This window comes from Fragaria vesca, linkage group LG4 (assembly GCF_000184155.1).
Source record: "Fragaria vesca subsp. vesca linkage group LG4, FraVesHawaii_1.0, whole genome shotgun sequence".
NCBI lineage: Eukaryota > Viridiplantae > Streptophyta > Magnoliopsida > Rosales > Rosaceae > Fragaria > Fragaria vesca.
The window spans coordinates 2,592,836-2,605,544 of NC_020494.1; the positions used below are offsets into that span (position 1 = coordinate 2,592,836).

At 38.9% G+C, this 12,709-nt stretch overlaps 1 protein-coding gene across 1 annotated transcript; it reads right to left on the minus strand.

Moving 5' to 3' along the window:
* Positions 1-2,594: 2,594 nt before the first annotated feature.
* LOC101291331 lies at positions 2,595-3,659 on the minus strand. Its single transcript, XM_004297829.1, has 2 exons — positions 2,837-3,659; positions 2,595-2,749 (listed from the first exon to the last, which is right to left on the minus strand). The coding sequence occupies exons 1-2, from the start codon at positions 3,657-3,659 to the stop codon at positions 2,595-2,597; spliced, it is 978 nt and encodes a 325-aa protein (XP_004297877.1).
* Positions 3,660-12,709: the final 9,050 nt, after the last annotated feature.

Below are 12,709 nucleotides of genomic sequence, written 5' to 3' on the forward strand. Positions count from 1 at the left end.
TGAGAATAGTTGCCCCAGTATAAAAAGTACTCTTCTCTTTATTTATTGATTGGCCAGAAGCAGCAGCATATTCATCTAAGAAGAGTTGCAGGCAATTAAGAGAAGAAACATCCCCTCGACAAAAGATAAAAAGATCATCCGCATAGAGCACATGAGTAATTTGACATCTCCTCGGCATAGCAATAGGTTTAATCTTTCTAGCAGCAAATAGAGAAGACAAACCTCGGCTTAGAGCTTCCTCTGCAATACAGAATAATAAGGGATATAAAGGATCCCCTTGTCGTACCCCTCGGTCACATGAAAAGAAACCATGTGGCATCCCATTAATCAAGACTGACAGTCTAGTAGATTGTAATATAGTATGGATTAAGTTTCTGAACCTTGAAGAGAACCCAAACTGTGCCAAAACCTCAAAAAGAAACTCCCAATTCAAATTGTCAAAAGCTTTGGCAATATTAACTTTGATACCCACATTACCTCCGTAGCTTTTCCTATCTAACAGGTTGAAACCCTCAGAAACAAGAAAAGCGGCTTGATGAGGAGAAATAATACGTGAAGCTATAAGACCCAAACGATCTGCCATAATTTTTGGAATAATCTTAAATAAAAAGTTGGCCAAAGCAATGGGCCTAAACTGAGAGATCACATTCGCCCCTTCAATCTTTGGAATCAGCACAATGAAGTTAGAATTGGCATTTGGATACAACCAATTTTGTTGGAAAAAGAATTGCACAAAGCTGATGACGTCCTCATCGACAATATCCCAACAACTTTGGTAAAAAGATCCCGGAAAACCATCTGGACCAAGAGCACTAGAGGGATCCATAGAAAAAACAGCATGTCAGACCTCTTTTGAAGTGGGAATAGAAACCAATAATAAATTATCCTCCTCAGAAACCAAGGAGGGAATGACCCTGCAAAAATCAGCCACACCAACAGGAGCAACATTGGAGGCATATAGAGATTTATAAAAATCAACAACATGACTCGCAATACATTGTGGCTCAGTAATCAGATTATCCCCAGCTCATAAACAATTAATTGAAGATCGCATTGCCTTGTTTCGGGCATAAGCATGGAAAAACTTAGAGCATTTATCACCCTCAATAAACCATTTAACACTAGCTCTGTCTCTCCAAAAAGCCTTCTAACGCTTGACAGCCGCAAGAACCTCTACCTTTGCCCTAACTTCAGCTTCAAAGTTAATATCATTGGAACTATTAGAAGCAATATCTTGTTGGATAGCAGACAACTTAGCATGAGCCAACTCCAAGTTTCTATGAACATTCCCAAATACAGTGTTGTTCCATTGTTTCAGGCATAATTTCAAAGCCTTCAATTTTTGCAAAGTCACATACATGGGGCATCCGGCGGGATTGGTGGCTGTCCAACAGTTTGCTACCATATCCTTAAAAGAAGAGTGAAGGAACCACATAGATTGAAAATGAAATGGCTTTGGATCCCCGGGCAAAGACTTACTAGCTGAGAAAAGCAGACTGTTATGATCAGAAACCACTCGAGGAAGAGCAATGCAATTGGAAAATGGCCAAGCCGCAAACCAGTTATCATCACATAACGAGCAATCTAGACGTCGTTCCAAATGTTTTCGCCCTCGCCCTTTAGACCATGTAAAGAATCAATATGAGTAAAATTACATTGATCTGTGGCATTGCGAAAATCCTCACAAGATGAACGTGCCGGAATGCAACCATTCTTGGCCTCATGGGCCCCCAATACTGCATTAAAATCTCCAATTGCCATCCATGGAATAGTGGTTTGTTGACGGAGAATTAATAACTCTGACCATAACTGACATCGTTTTAGAGCAGTTGTAGGCGCATATACACAAGAAAGTTTAGTAGGAGTGCCTTCCAAATTAGGCTGGATAGTAATGTGTTGTTCTGCAACAAACACAAAAGTAGGAGGAGAGATATGCAAAGCACCAAGAAGCCAGATATTTGGGAGAAGAGTACCTCTATCATTTACAGAAATTAGTCGTAGATTTAAGGAGGCCCAATAAGCAGCAGGCACAGAGTCAAACGAAACCATTGGCTCTGAGATACAAACAAAATCTGGATGATATTTAGAACAAAAGTTTGATAACTCTGCACGAGAATCCGAGTTACCAATCCCATGGATATTCCAATAAAGAACCTTCATCTAAGATGTAGAGGTTTGTTTTGAACCCTCGATGGGTAAGGAGCTTTATGGTCTGGAGATGCATCAACCACACTCTTGTTTTTCTTTTTCTCCAGCTTCTTTTGTGTTTTAGTGAGAACAGGAGTAAATCCATCCATATCTTCCCCATTGACGAACTGTGCAACTGAATCGATTTCTAAAGCTACATGAGAATTAGCAAAACCAAGAGGAGGACCAAGGCTAGGAGGAGCGCTAGGTGGAGCCTCCTTGTGCATATATCCATCCTTCTCCTGCTGAAAAATCTCGCCCCAAGACCGGGTTGGTGAATTACCAATCTGGTTATCAGTTTCTGAATCATCAGAGGCATCAGTAGAGGTTGACTTATCCTCCTCTGTTTCCTTATGAGCTTGTTCCTCCATACGATCCGCAGCTATTTCCTCCAAAACCATATATGCTCATTCATTAATAAGCTCTAGCACCGCTTCTTCTACAACAGAATCCACTAAAGCCACGATGACATCACTCGACATGGGAGCTTCAATGGAAGTGCCAATAGGTGTAACCTCTGGATTAGTACAAACTTGTTCTCCTGTCAGAGGTTGCTCTATGCCTGCAACATTATCCTAGGAAATAACCTCATGGACAGAAGATTTCTTCAAAACATTCTTTACACGGTATTCCTAACTAACCTCCTTACGTTTAGACGGAACTTCCTTGGCCTTCAATTGCCTGCAATTTTTCTTTTCATGCCCAATGAAACCATAGTGACTGCATTGAGAAGGTAGGTTTTCATACTCAATACCTACTGGAAAACAATGGTGTTCTCTTTCGACCATAATGGACGTTGGAAGGGAGCCCATTAGGTCAACACTATCAAAGTAGCCAAATCTTTGCTCTTTAGTGGCCGGGTCCAATTGCAACGGGGTACCCACTCCCCGAGCAATTTCTAGAATGAGTTGTGGGTGCCAATACTCTTGACTGAGGTCTGCTATTCGAACCCAAACTTGTGCATGTGTTTGAGGAAGAACATCACCAGGCTTGAAGTCAGGTTTCCATTGAGCTAGACGGAAAATCCCCGATTCGAGAGTGCAAGTACCGCCTCCCCAAACCTTACGCATATCTGTTTCAGAATTGAAGTGGATGTCAAAATACCCTTTACCAATGGGAACCAAACGCCAGGGATCTGATGGGCGCCAAAGCGAATGCAAAGAAGCCTTTAGAGTTTCGGTTTTCATTGGGATAGAACCCTTACGGAGAAGCAATCTACCGATCAGATTGTTACGGCAAGTAGCTAGTTGTTCTTGATAAATCCTCTCATTGATCTTCATAAAAACAGTATCTCCACAAACTGTTGGCGAGGCTAATTGACTTATAGGAACCTGATTTTCTTCAGATCCTGCAACAATAGAAGCAAAAATCTTTGGCTTGTGAAATTTCAGATTCGATGTAGAAGGAGATCCCTTATGAGAGATGGGCTCAAGGAAACTCCACGGGAAAATTGCTGGAGGAGGCTCCACCATGGTGATAGCCTGGAGAAAGCGGCCGAAGCCACTACGCAGACACTAAGTTGCTCTCCGAAAACGTCGGAGCAAAAAATCGAAACCAAACCCTATAATGTTGTTTTTCAAAATTGTAGCAGAGCATGCAAAAATGACACAACGTGCTAGAAAAAAAAGAACCAACTTAACTAAGCATGCCAAGTTACTCTCCTCTCAGGGCCGAATCTGAGATTTCAAGGCTTGAGGCTAGTTCTAAAAATGGTGCCCTTCATCATACAAGAAAAAAAAAACCAATCGGCAATAAAAGAACCAAAATGTTCCAAATCAATATAAACTGATGTTCCAGATTTGTATAATTTTGAAACCCAATCCTAAAGTTCCTGATCATATATATATTTGTATGTATCCTACTTTAAAAAATTGATAAATGATCATTGGATTTATCATTCATTGGAGAAAAGATGCAAATTACAAGAGTACAAGATACATATAATTTGATTAATATGAGTATTATAAGACAAATAATCACAACAAACTACAAACTTCATCAAATTATGAAAATACATACGACATACCTTGGAGAGTTGGAGATCGATTAGAGTCTGGAGAACTAGATTGAGTGGAGTCTGGAGAGAGTGAGAAGGGCAAAGAGCTAGAGAGATTGAAATCATTCAATAGGATTCAACAAATCTAGAGATAAATCAAAGAACAAATCACTTTGAGGAACCAAATCTTTAAAGTTCCAATGCATATTGTTTGACTGTTGAGTTGATCGATGAATAATTAACGAATGAAGGTTGAGTAGATGAACGCGAGAGTATCAAAAGTCGAGAAAGAAGAAAAGGTTAAGGGTTTTTAACGAAATTTTATATATACAAACGAAAAAAGAAAAAAAAGTAGTAGTGTTGGACTTAACATCGAAGTCTTTGGTGCCCCTCATTTTTTTGGGCCTAAGGCGGCCACCTCTTGGGTCTGACCTCAGGTTCGGGCCTGTCTCCTCTATATGAATAACTCAAATCTCATGACATCAATAATTAGTTAACTACATCACACTCAAAATGGTTTTTTGGTTCTCATAGGAATTTTTTTTAAAACAATTCACTAAACACTTTATTTGTTTTCTCTTATAGTAATATCAGAAGTAATTCTTCTCACAACGATTTTTGAAGTGAATCTTCTCAAAGCACAACAATCTCAAACTGGGCCTAACATATTGGCGACATAATAGTCAACTCACTCCAGGTATGTAATGTGGATTTGATGATGAACAAGCTGAATTAGCCACCATAAGATGGAGTTAATCTATAAACTATTATATGCTGAGTTGGTCTATTCAATGTACCGATATATTCATGTACTGTGAACGAATAATATTAAATTAATCTCTTATGCAAGGGATTGCATTGTCGGATCGATCTATTTATATGGTTCATTGGTTCTAGTAGTAATAGTTTTAGGTATAAGCCGAATTATATATATATATTTAATTACATCACTTTAATTTTAAGAGACTTTAGGGTACAAGCTGAATTATATTCTACCACCTAGTTCTGTTTAAATAAAGGTGCTCTAAACGGTATTGAGAAGGCAGATGTACTTTTGATTGTTATGGTCCTAGTTGGTGCTAGGTACTTCGGCCGGAGGAATTGGGTCTCCTAATCCTCTAGCTCACTCTGTTGAGATCAGTTGCAGTGGAGAGATCTCTCGGTTTCGAAATCATGCAATCAGAGTTTAATCTTCATTTTCAGGCTTGTGTCGTTGGGTTTTTGACGTTGGAAGCCTTTTCGATCTTGGGGTGAATCATCGGCAAAGGAAGGACATGCCTCTGGTTCGTTTTTGTGTGATGGGTTCATTGATGGAGGCAGTGCGTCGCGCCACCGGGAGGTACATAGTGGAGCTTCTGCGGTGGAGTCTTGGTTGAGCTCTGTTCGCCGTTGCTTTATCTGGATTTGGCAAGTTCAATTGTGGCGGTGGTGGAAAGGCCATGGTTGACGACACAGGGGCTTTTGTTGGTCCAGCTAGTTGCGACGTCATGGCCTGCAATGATGACAATACCCAGTCGCCTCTTTTTGAGCTCCAGCCTTGGGAAGCACATCACCTGTACCCATTTTTCATGTGCCAACCCTGTGCCGAGAGTGAAAATTTGACACATGTCCATTGAATTAGCAGGAATTAACACTGTTTAGTTAATCATATCAATTTTATTTTCTTATTTTACTTTTAAATAAATATTAAGCTTCCCTATACTAGAACCTGATCTCAGCCAAATATTCGCCGTCGTGTCGTTCAGTCGCTACCGGAAAAATCCCAACCCACCAGCAGATCTCCAAAAAAAAAAACTTTCTGACTGTGAAAAGGAAGCAAATTCATGCCCATTCTCAAGTTCGTTGAGCTCCCAAATTTCTACTATACAGGGTATGGGTCGTCCAACCCTGCTTCAATTCGGCCACGTCCTAACCTTCAAGGCCAGTCTCCATCAACATTTTGATAAGAAATTGTGATATTTATGTCTGATTTTAGACTTGGGATTGTGATGTGATTGATGGACGAACATATTGGGAAGATGATAGTGGATTTGAAATTGGGGACTTTTGAAGGTTTAAGATGAGAGAAGAAGAAGAAGATCATCGAATTTGATGGAGAAGAAGAAGATCTAAGAAGAAATTAAGAAGAAGAAGAAGATTTAAGATGAAAGAAGAAGAAGAAGATTTAAGAAGAAAACCAGGGGATTTGATGGGGAGATGACCACGAAGAAGAAGATGTAGTTTCTTCTAGAACTTTTTTGGCCTGAATCAATTGGAAAGGAAAATTAATAAAAAAAAGAAGATTTTATTACTTTGTAATAGTTAACAGAGTTAGTAGGGTGTTAAATTACTGATTACGTGTCAAATTTTCATTCGTGATACACGGTTAGCACATGAAAAATGGGTACAGGTGATGTGCTTCCCCAGCGTTGCGCTACTCATGCTAGGGTTTTTGCTCTGGATTTGGGTTTTGGACCTTGCAGCAGTTTTGGAGTCCGTGATTTGGATTATGTGGACAGGTTGACTCTCCATTTGGAGAGACCTAATCTGCATAGGTCGGTCCTACATTTACATGAATAAGTCGGATAACTTAGACAATTACTAGTTACTAATCATGATGCTTATCCAAGGGTTTAGTTTTAAGATAGCTTAAGCTTTATGTCTTAGATAGTTTTGCACAATTTGATATTTACGTGAACCGTAAAGGTGAATTATGTTTAAGTTGTATTTTTATATTTTTTGTAATTGATAAAATGATTTTACGTCATTCTTAAAAAACGAAAAACATTGCTGCTCAATAATATAAAAAAATTATATAAAAAACCCTATAGTTTAATGTAAGAATTAAAAGCCGCCATATCAATTAATTAAAGTAATCGAAGCAAAAAAAAATACACCTTTCATTTCATTGCAGTCTCAAGGGAAGAAAAAATAAAAAACAATACATGCACCTTTTATTTTTTATGGGATGAAAATTAAAGGAAAGAAGACTTTAACAATTTGAATCCTCCTTTCTTATATAAGTCTTAGACTCAGGTATTGGATCGTATTTTGATCCTATATTCAACATGAAGTAGTGTCATGGACAAGGATTGGTAGGTATTCTAGTTTATGTTTCAGAGGACAGACAGTCATCGGTATTTTAGCTATTCGAACAGTTGAAAGGCAACTGGATTGTATATGCATGAGAGTATAGTCCACAGAGCTATGTGTTTCATAAACAAATAGATTAGGGGTGGTATTACGATAAAGACATATATGGATTCATAACCGACGAATATAGAATCTGAGTAGCTTCAAGCCTTCAATACCTTGTTCCAGTTATGCATTTTATTGACTGGTTTTAAATTCTTTCGACTAGGTCGAGAATATATAAGATAGTATGACCCAGTCGATAGGTAGTTTATACAGGTCAAATATACGAAGTCCATGCATGAGCCAAAAACAAACCGATTCTCCACTTATACAAATCATAATTCATAAGGTCAGATAGACCTATACGAAAGAGTTTGCCAGACATTTCTAATCGATGAATCGATGGAGAGCAGCTAGCCTTTACAGATACCATGGGCTACTGCGAGTACATGTAAAAGCCACGCATTGTTTGCCATCAAGGCACCAATTAAGGAATTGATGGGACTCATGGGAGAGTTCATCGTGGATATCAATTACAAAAGGCCGGGCTCTGGATGATCTGGAGTAAACAATTGGCTGATTATTGAGGTTTCTATTCAATCTTGTGCTTTGTTCGATTTCAGTTTGGGGTTTTGATGATTTTGTTTAATTTGGGTTGCAACCTCAGGGTGGAGGGTGAAAGTGCGATTGATTGAAGTCATGTAATTAGAGCAAGTTTACATGCTAGGTCACCGAGTCGGTTTAGGAAGTTGATTTACACATTTGAAATATGTGATGGTCGTTTTTTTTGAATTGGAGACCAAACACATTGGCGGACGGCGCAGGCTTGCTATCGTATATTGAAAACGTTTACATTTGTCTAACGAAAATACAATCTTGTTTTTTCTTTTCGCTAAACGATTAAAAAATGCTTATTTAGTAGTTAAGAATCGATTAAAAAATGTTTTTTCTTTGTTTTTTTAGTACAAAAAATTGCATTACACACTTTTCAAAAAAAAAATTGCATTACACAATTAATATAGTTACACTCGAAACTTCGAAACTTCGAAAGTATTTATTTGGCTAATTGAAATCTCTATAAACAATAACCCAAGTCTTGAGCCGCACGCGGACGACTATATATACCAAATTGGATTTGAACAAGGACAAACGTGGCCCGTGGATCACCATTATACCGATATTGTCCCAACTTAACCACCTTTAAGGTGTTGAGTTTTAATCACAAAAGACCTCGGTACAATTGTTTGAGTTTGAATTTGTTTCGGTTAAGTATTTCATTTGTTGTTAATAATCCCTAGTTTGTAGGGTATTAGATAGACTTTGACTCATTCCTGCAATCGTGTACCATACACTAGAGTAGGGCATTGCGTGGGTTGTTTTTATTTTCTGTTACTTCTTGTAAGGCTATATATATGCATGTTTTGTTAATAATGAATACAGTGAGGTATTCTCCCAATTTGCTTGAGTTGTTTTGATTCTGTACCTAACAAATCTGGTATCAGAGCCCCTCAAAAGGGCCTGAGTGTGTGTAGAGTGAAACACAGGGAGAAAGGAGAGTGTGTAATCTGAGTGATAGAGTGAAACACGGTGAGAAAAGGGTGAGTAAGAATGGCAACAGAAGGGAGTTATGCACCGGTGTCGATTCCGATATTCGACAGGTATTATGACCATTGGTCAATGTTGATGGAAAATTTCATACGATCGAGGAAGCTTTGGAATCTTATTGAAGATGGTATTCCAACTGCAGTGCAAGTGACTCAACAAGCTACTACCTTCTCGACAGTTGTGGCAGAACAAAGGCAACAAATTGAGACACAAAGAAAGCAAGCAAAAGAACAGCGCCAAAGGATCGAACAGATGAAAGAAGATGACCTCAAACTCAATAATTATCTTTTCCAAGCCATCCACAGAACCATCATGGAGACGATCCTCGATAAGTCAAGTTCCAAAAGCATTTGGGACTCTATGAAGCAGAAATATCAAGATGAGGGTTGATGGCATAACTCAGGTGATTAGTGAAGTTTATTATGTTCCCGAGTTACGGAATAATTTACTGAGTGTGGGTCAATTACAAGAGAAGAATCTGGCTATCCTTATACAAGATGGAGTGTGTAAAGTCTATCATTCAAGAAAGGGGGTTGATCATGAAGACATCAATGATAGCAAACAGAATGTTTGTCCTTCTTGCTAGTGTTGTTGTCACGGACTCCCAAACCTGTTTTCAAGCAGACTTAGACAATCTCACACATCCTTGGCACCGCCGATACGGTCACTTGAGCTATAAAAGTCTCTGAACACTGAGTTATGGGAAGATGGTGAAAGGGATACCCCAACTCAACGCTTCAACAAAAATGTGTCATGATTGCTTGGTAGGAAAGCAAAAGCGGGATTCATTCCCGAAAAGGAGTTCATGGAGGGTATCACACAAGCTTCAATTGGTACACTCAGATCTTTGTGGACCAATCACACCTACCTCAAACAGTGGCAAGAGGTATCTTCTCAGTTTTATTGATGATTACTCTAGAAAAATGTGGGTTTATTTTCTATTTGAGAAGTCGGAGACGTTCAAAATGTTCAAGCGTTTCAAAAACTTGGTTGAGAAGGAAACTGGTTCCTTTATTTCTTGCTTGAGAACTGACAAGGTGGGGAATTCACATCCAATGAATTTAATGAGTATTGTCAGACAAACGGCATTAAGAGACAACTCACTACTGCGTACACTCCTCAACAAAACGGAGTAGCTGAACAACGAAATCAAACAATCATGAACCTTGTTCGCAGCATATTGTCTGGGAAGAAAATCCCCAAGAATTTCTGGCTGGAAGGTGTTAATTGGATCACTCATGTCCTTAATAGAAGTCCAACTATAGTGGTGCAAAATGTCACTCCTGAAGAAGCATGGAGCGGAGTCAAACCAAGTGTGGATTACTTCAGAGTGTTTGGCTGTGTTGCTCATGTTCACATTCCAGATGCCAAGAGAAAAAAAACTAGATGACAAAAGCTGCAAATGTGTCTTGCTTGGTGTGAGTGAGGAATCGAAGGCTTATAGACTGTACAATCCCACTTAAAAGAAAATCATTGTGAGTAGAGATGTAGTCTTTGAAGAAAATGCTGCTTGGGATTGGGGGAGGAGTCTTGAAGAGTCCAAGCTTGAGGTACTGTATTGGGAAGATGAGAATGAAGAAAACAAAGTGCTTGGTCATGATGATGGTGTAAATGAAGAAGACAACAGCAGTGGTAGTGATGGTTCAAGTGGTAGTGGTGGTTCGAGTGACAACAGCAGTGGTAGTGATGATTCAAGCGGTAGTGGTGGTTCGAGTGTTCTTGATACTCAGCCAAGAGAAGAAGAAGAAAGAAGCAGAAGGAGGCCTCCATACTTGGAAGACTACACATCAAGAGAAGGCTTGAGTAGGGAAGAAGGTGAAGAAGGCTTGAGTGGGGAAGAAGGTGAAGAAGCTCATAGTTTTGTTGTACTTTTTCTAATGAGGATCCAGTGAGCTTTGAGGAAGCGGTTGCGGATTCAAAATGGTGTGATGCAATGAGTTATGAAATTCAAGCCATAGAGAGGAATGATACATGCAAGCTTACTGATTTGCCAAGAGGAGTGAAGGAGAGGAGTGAAGGCTATTAGAGTCAAGTGGATATTTAAGACAAAATACAATGAACATGGGAAGGTGGACAAATGCAAAGCTCGCTTGGTTGCAAAGGGGTATGCGCAAAAATTTGGTGTGGATTACACTGAGGTTTATGCTCCTGTTGCTAGGTAGGACACCATTCGAATGATCATAGCTTTGGCAACACATAAAGACTGGAGCATTTATTAATTAGACATAAAGAGTGCTTTTCTACATGGGGAGCTAACTGAAGATGTTTATGTTGATCAACCTCAAGGGTTTGTAAAGAAGGGAGAAAAAGCAAATGTGTACAAGCTTAGAAAGGCCTTGTACGGGCTCAAACAAGCACCAAGGGCGTGGTTCAGCAGGATTGAAACCTACTTCATCAAGCAAGGTTTCAAAAGGTGTGAGTCTGAGCATACTTTGTTCATCAAGACTGGTGAAAGAGGTAACATTTTAATAGTGAGTTTATATGTGGATGATTTAATTTTCACTAGGAATTGTGAGAGCATGGTCATTGATCTTAAGAACTCCATGAAACAAGAGTTCGACATGACCGATCTAGGAAAGATGAGATACTTTCTTGGTGTAGAAGTGTTGTAGTGCTCAGAAGGTATATATATGTCAGGACCCACCTCGAATTTCATCTTGAAAACTCTAAGTAAATCTTGCGAGGTCCACCTCCAAGGAAAATTTACCGAAAATTCGGCATAATCTATCTTGAAAATGGACAACCCTTACCTGAAAAATTCTAGATAGACACTTATATTAAAATTCATCCGTCCTCAACTCCTGGAGCCTTCCTGCTCCCCAAGTTCATCACATCTCCCAAATTAAAATACTAATCCAAAATAATCCCACAACCAACAATAAGGACAATCATTAATTTACTAATTGGATTATCAGAGCATATCTAAAAATGAAAGAAAAACAATGAATAATGAATAAACGAGAGCAGCATCTGATTATTTGACTATGCCTCAACTCCATGTACGCTCGACCTCAAATTAACTTAGCCTGCAAACTGGGCATTTGAAACCGAAGGGCCCAAGAGAAAGTAATTTAAAAACGTTAGAGTGAGTGGACAAAAATAAATTAAATAATTTAACAAAAACGTAAATTTAATACTTTCCGACGTTTAAACCTTTAAACCTCAAGCACGCAACTTTGATAAACATTTAACTTTAAATCCATAATCTCATAAAAATGGACAAACCAGCCCCGCTGGTTAATCAAATACAGAAATCTCGTCAGAAGAGATAAACCAGCCCCGCTAGTTAATCAAATACGTAACTGAGAAGAATAAAATAAGGGGAAGAGTTATCACCATGTAAAAGGAGCCTCCCAGGCTCGGGTCGATGCCTCCCAGGCTATAATAGCGTCCCACGCTAAGCGCTCAACTCACATATAATGAGGACCGCTAATAAGGCTAGCTAACTAATAAATATAAATACCGATCGGTTGCCTCCCAGGTTATAATAGCGTCTCACGCTAAGCGCTCTACTCACCTATGGTGAGGACCGCTAGTAATGGTTAGCTAGCAATAATCAATATAAGCGACCCTATATTATGGTGACTAAAAACATATGAAGTCACTCAAATCATTAAACTTCCCCAATAACAAACGAATGGTACGGTTCCCAACCGTACTTGAAAATCATCATAAGAAATTATATTAAAACTCAATGACGTGTCTCACACGTCAAAATATTCTCAAATTTATAAATATAAGCGAGATTTCAATATCAAATATAAATCATAAATAATAATATCTCCACTCGAAAATACTCGCTAAAAT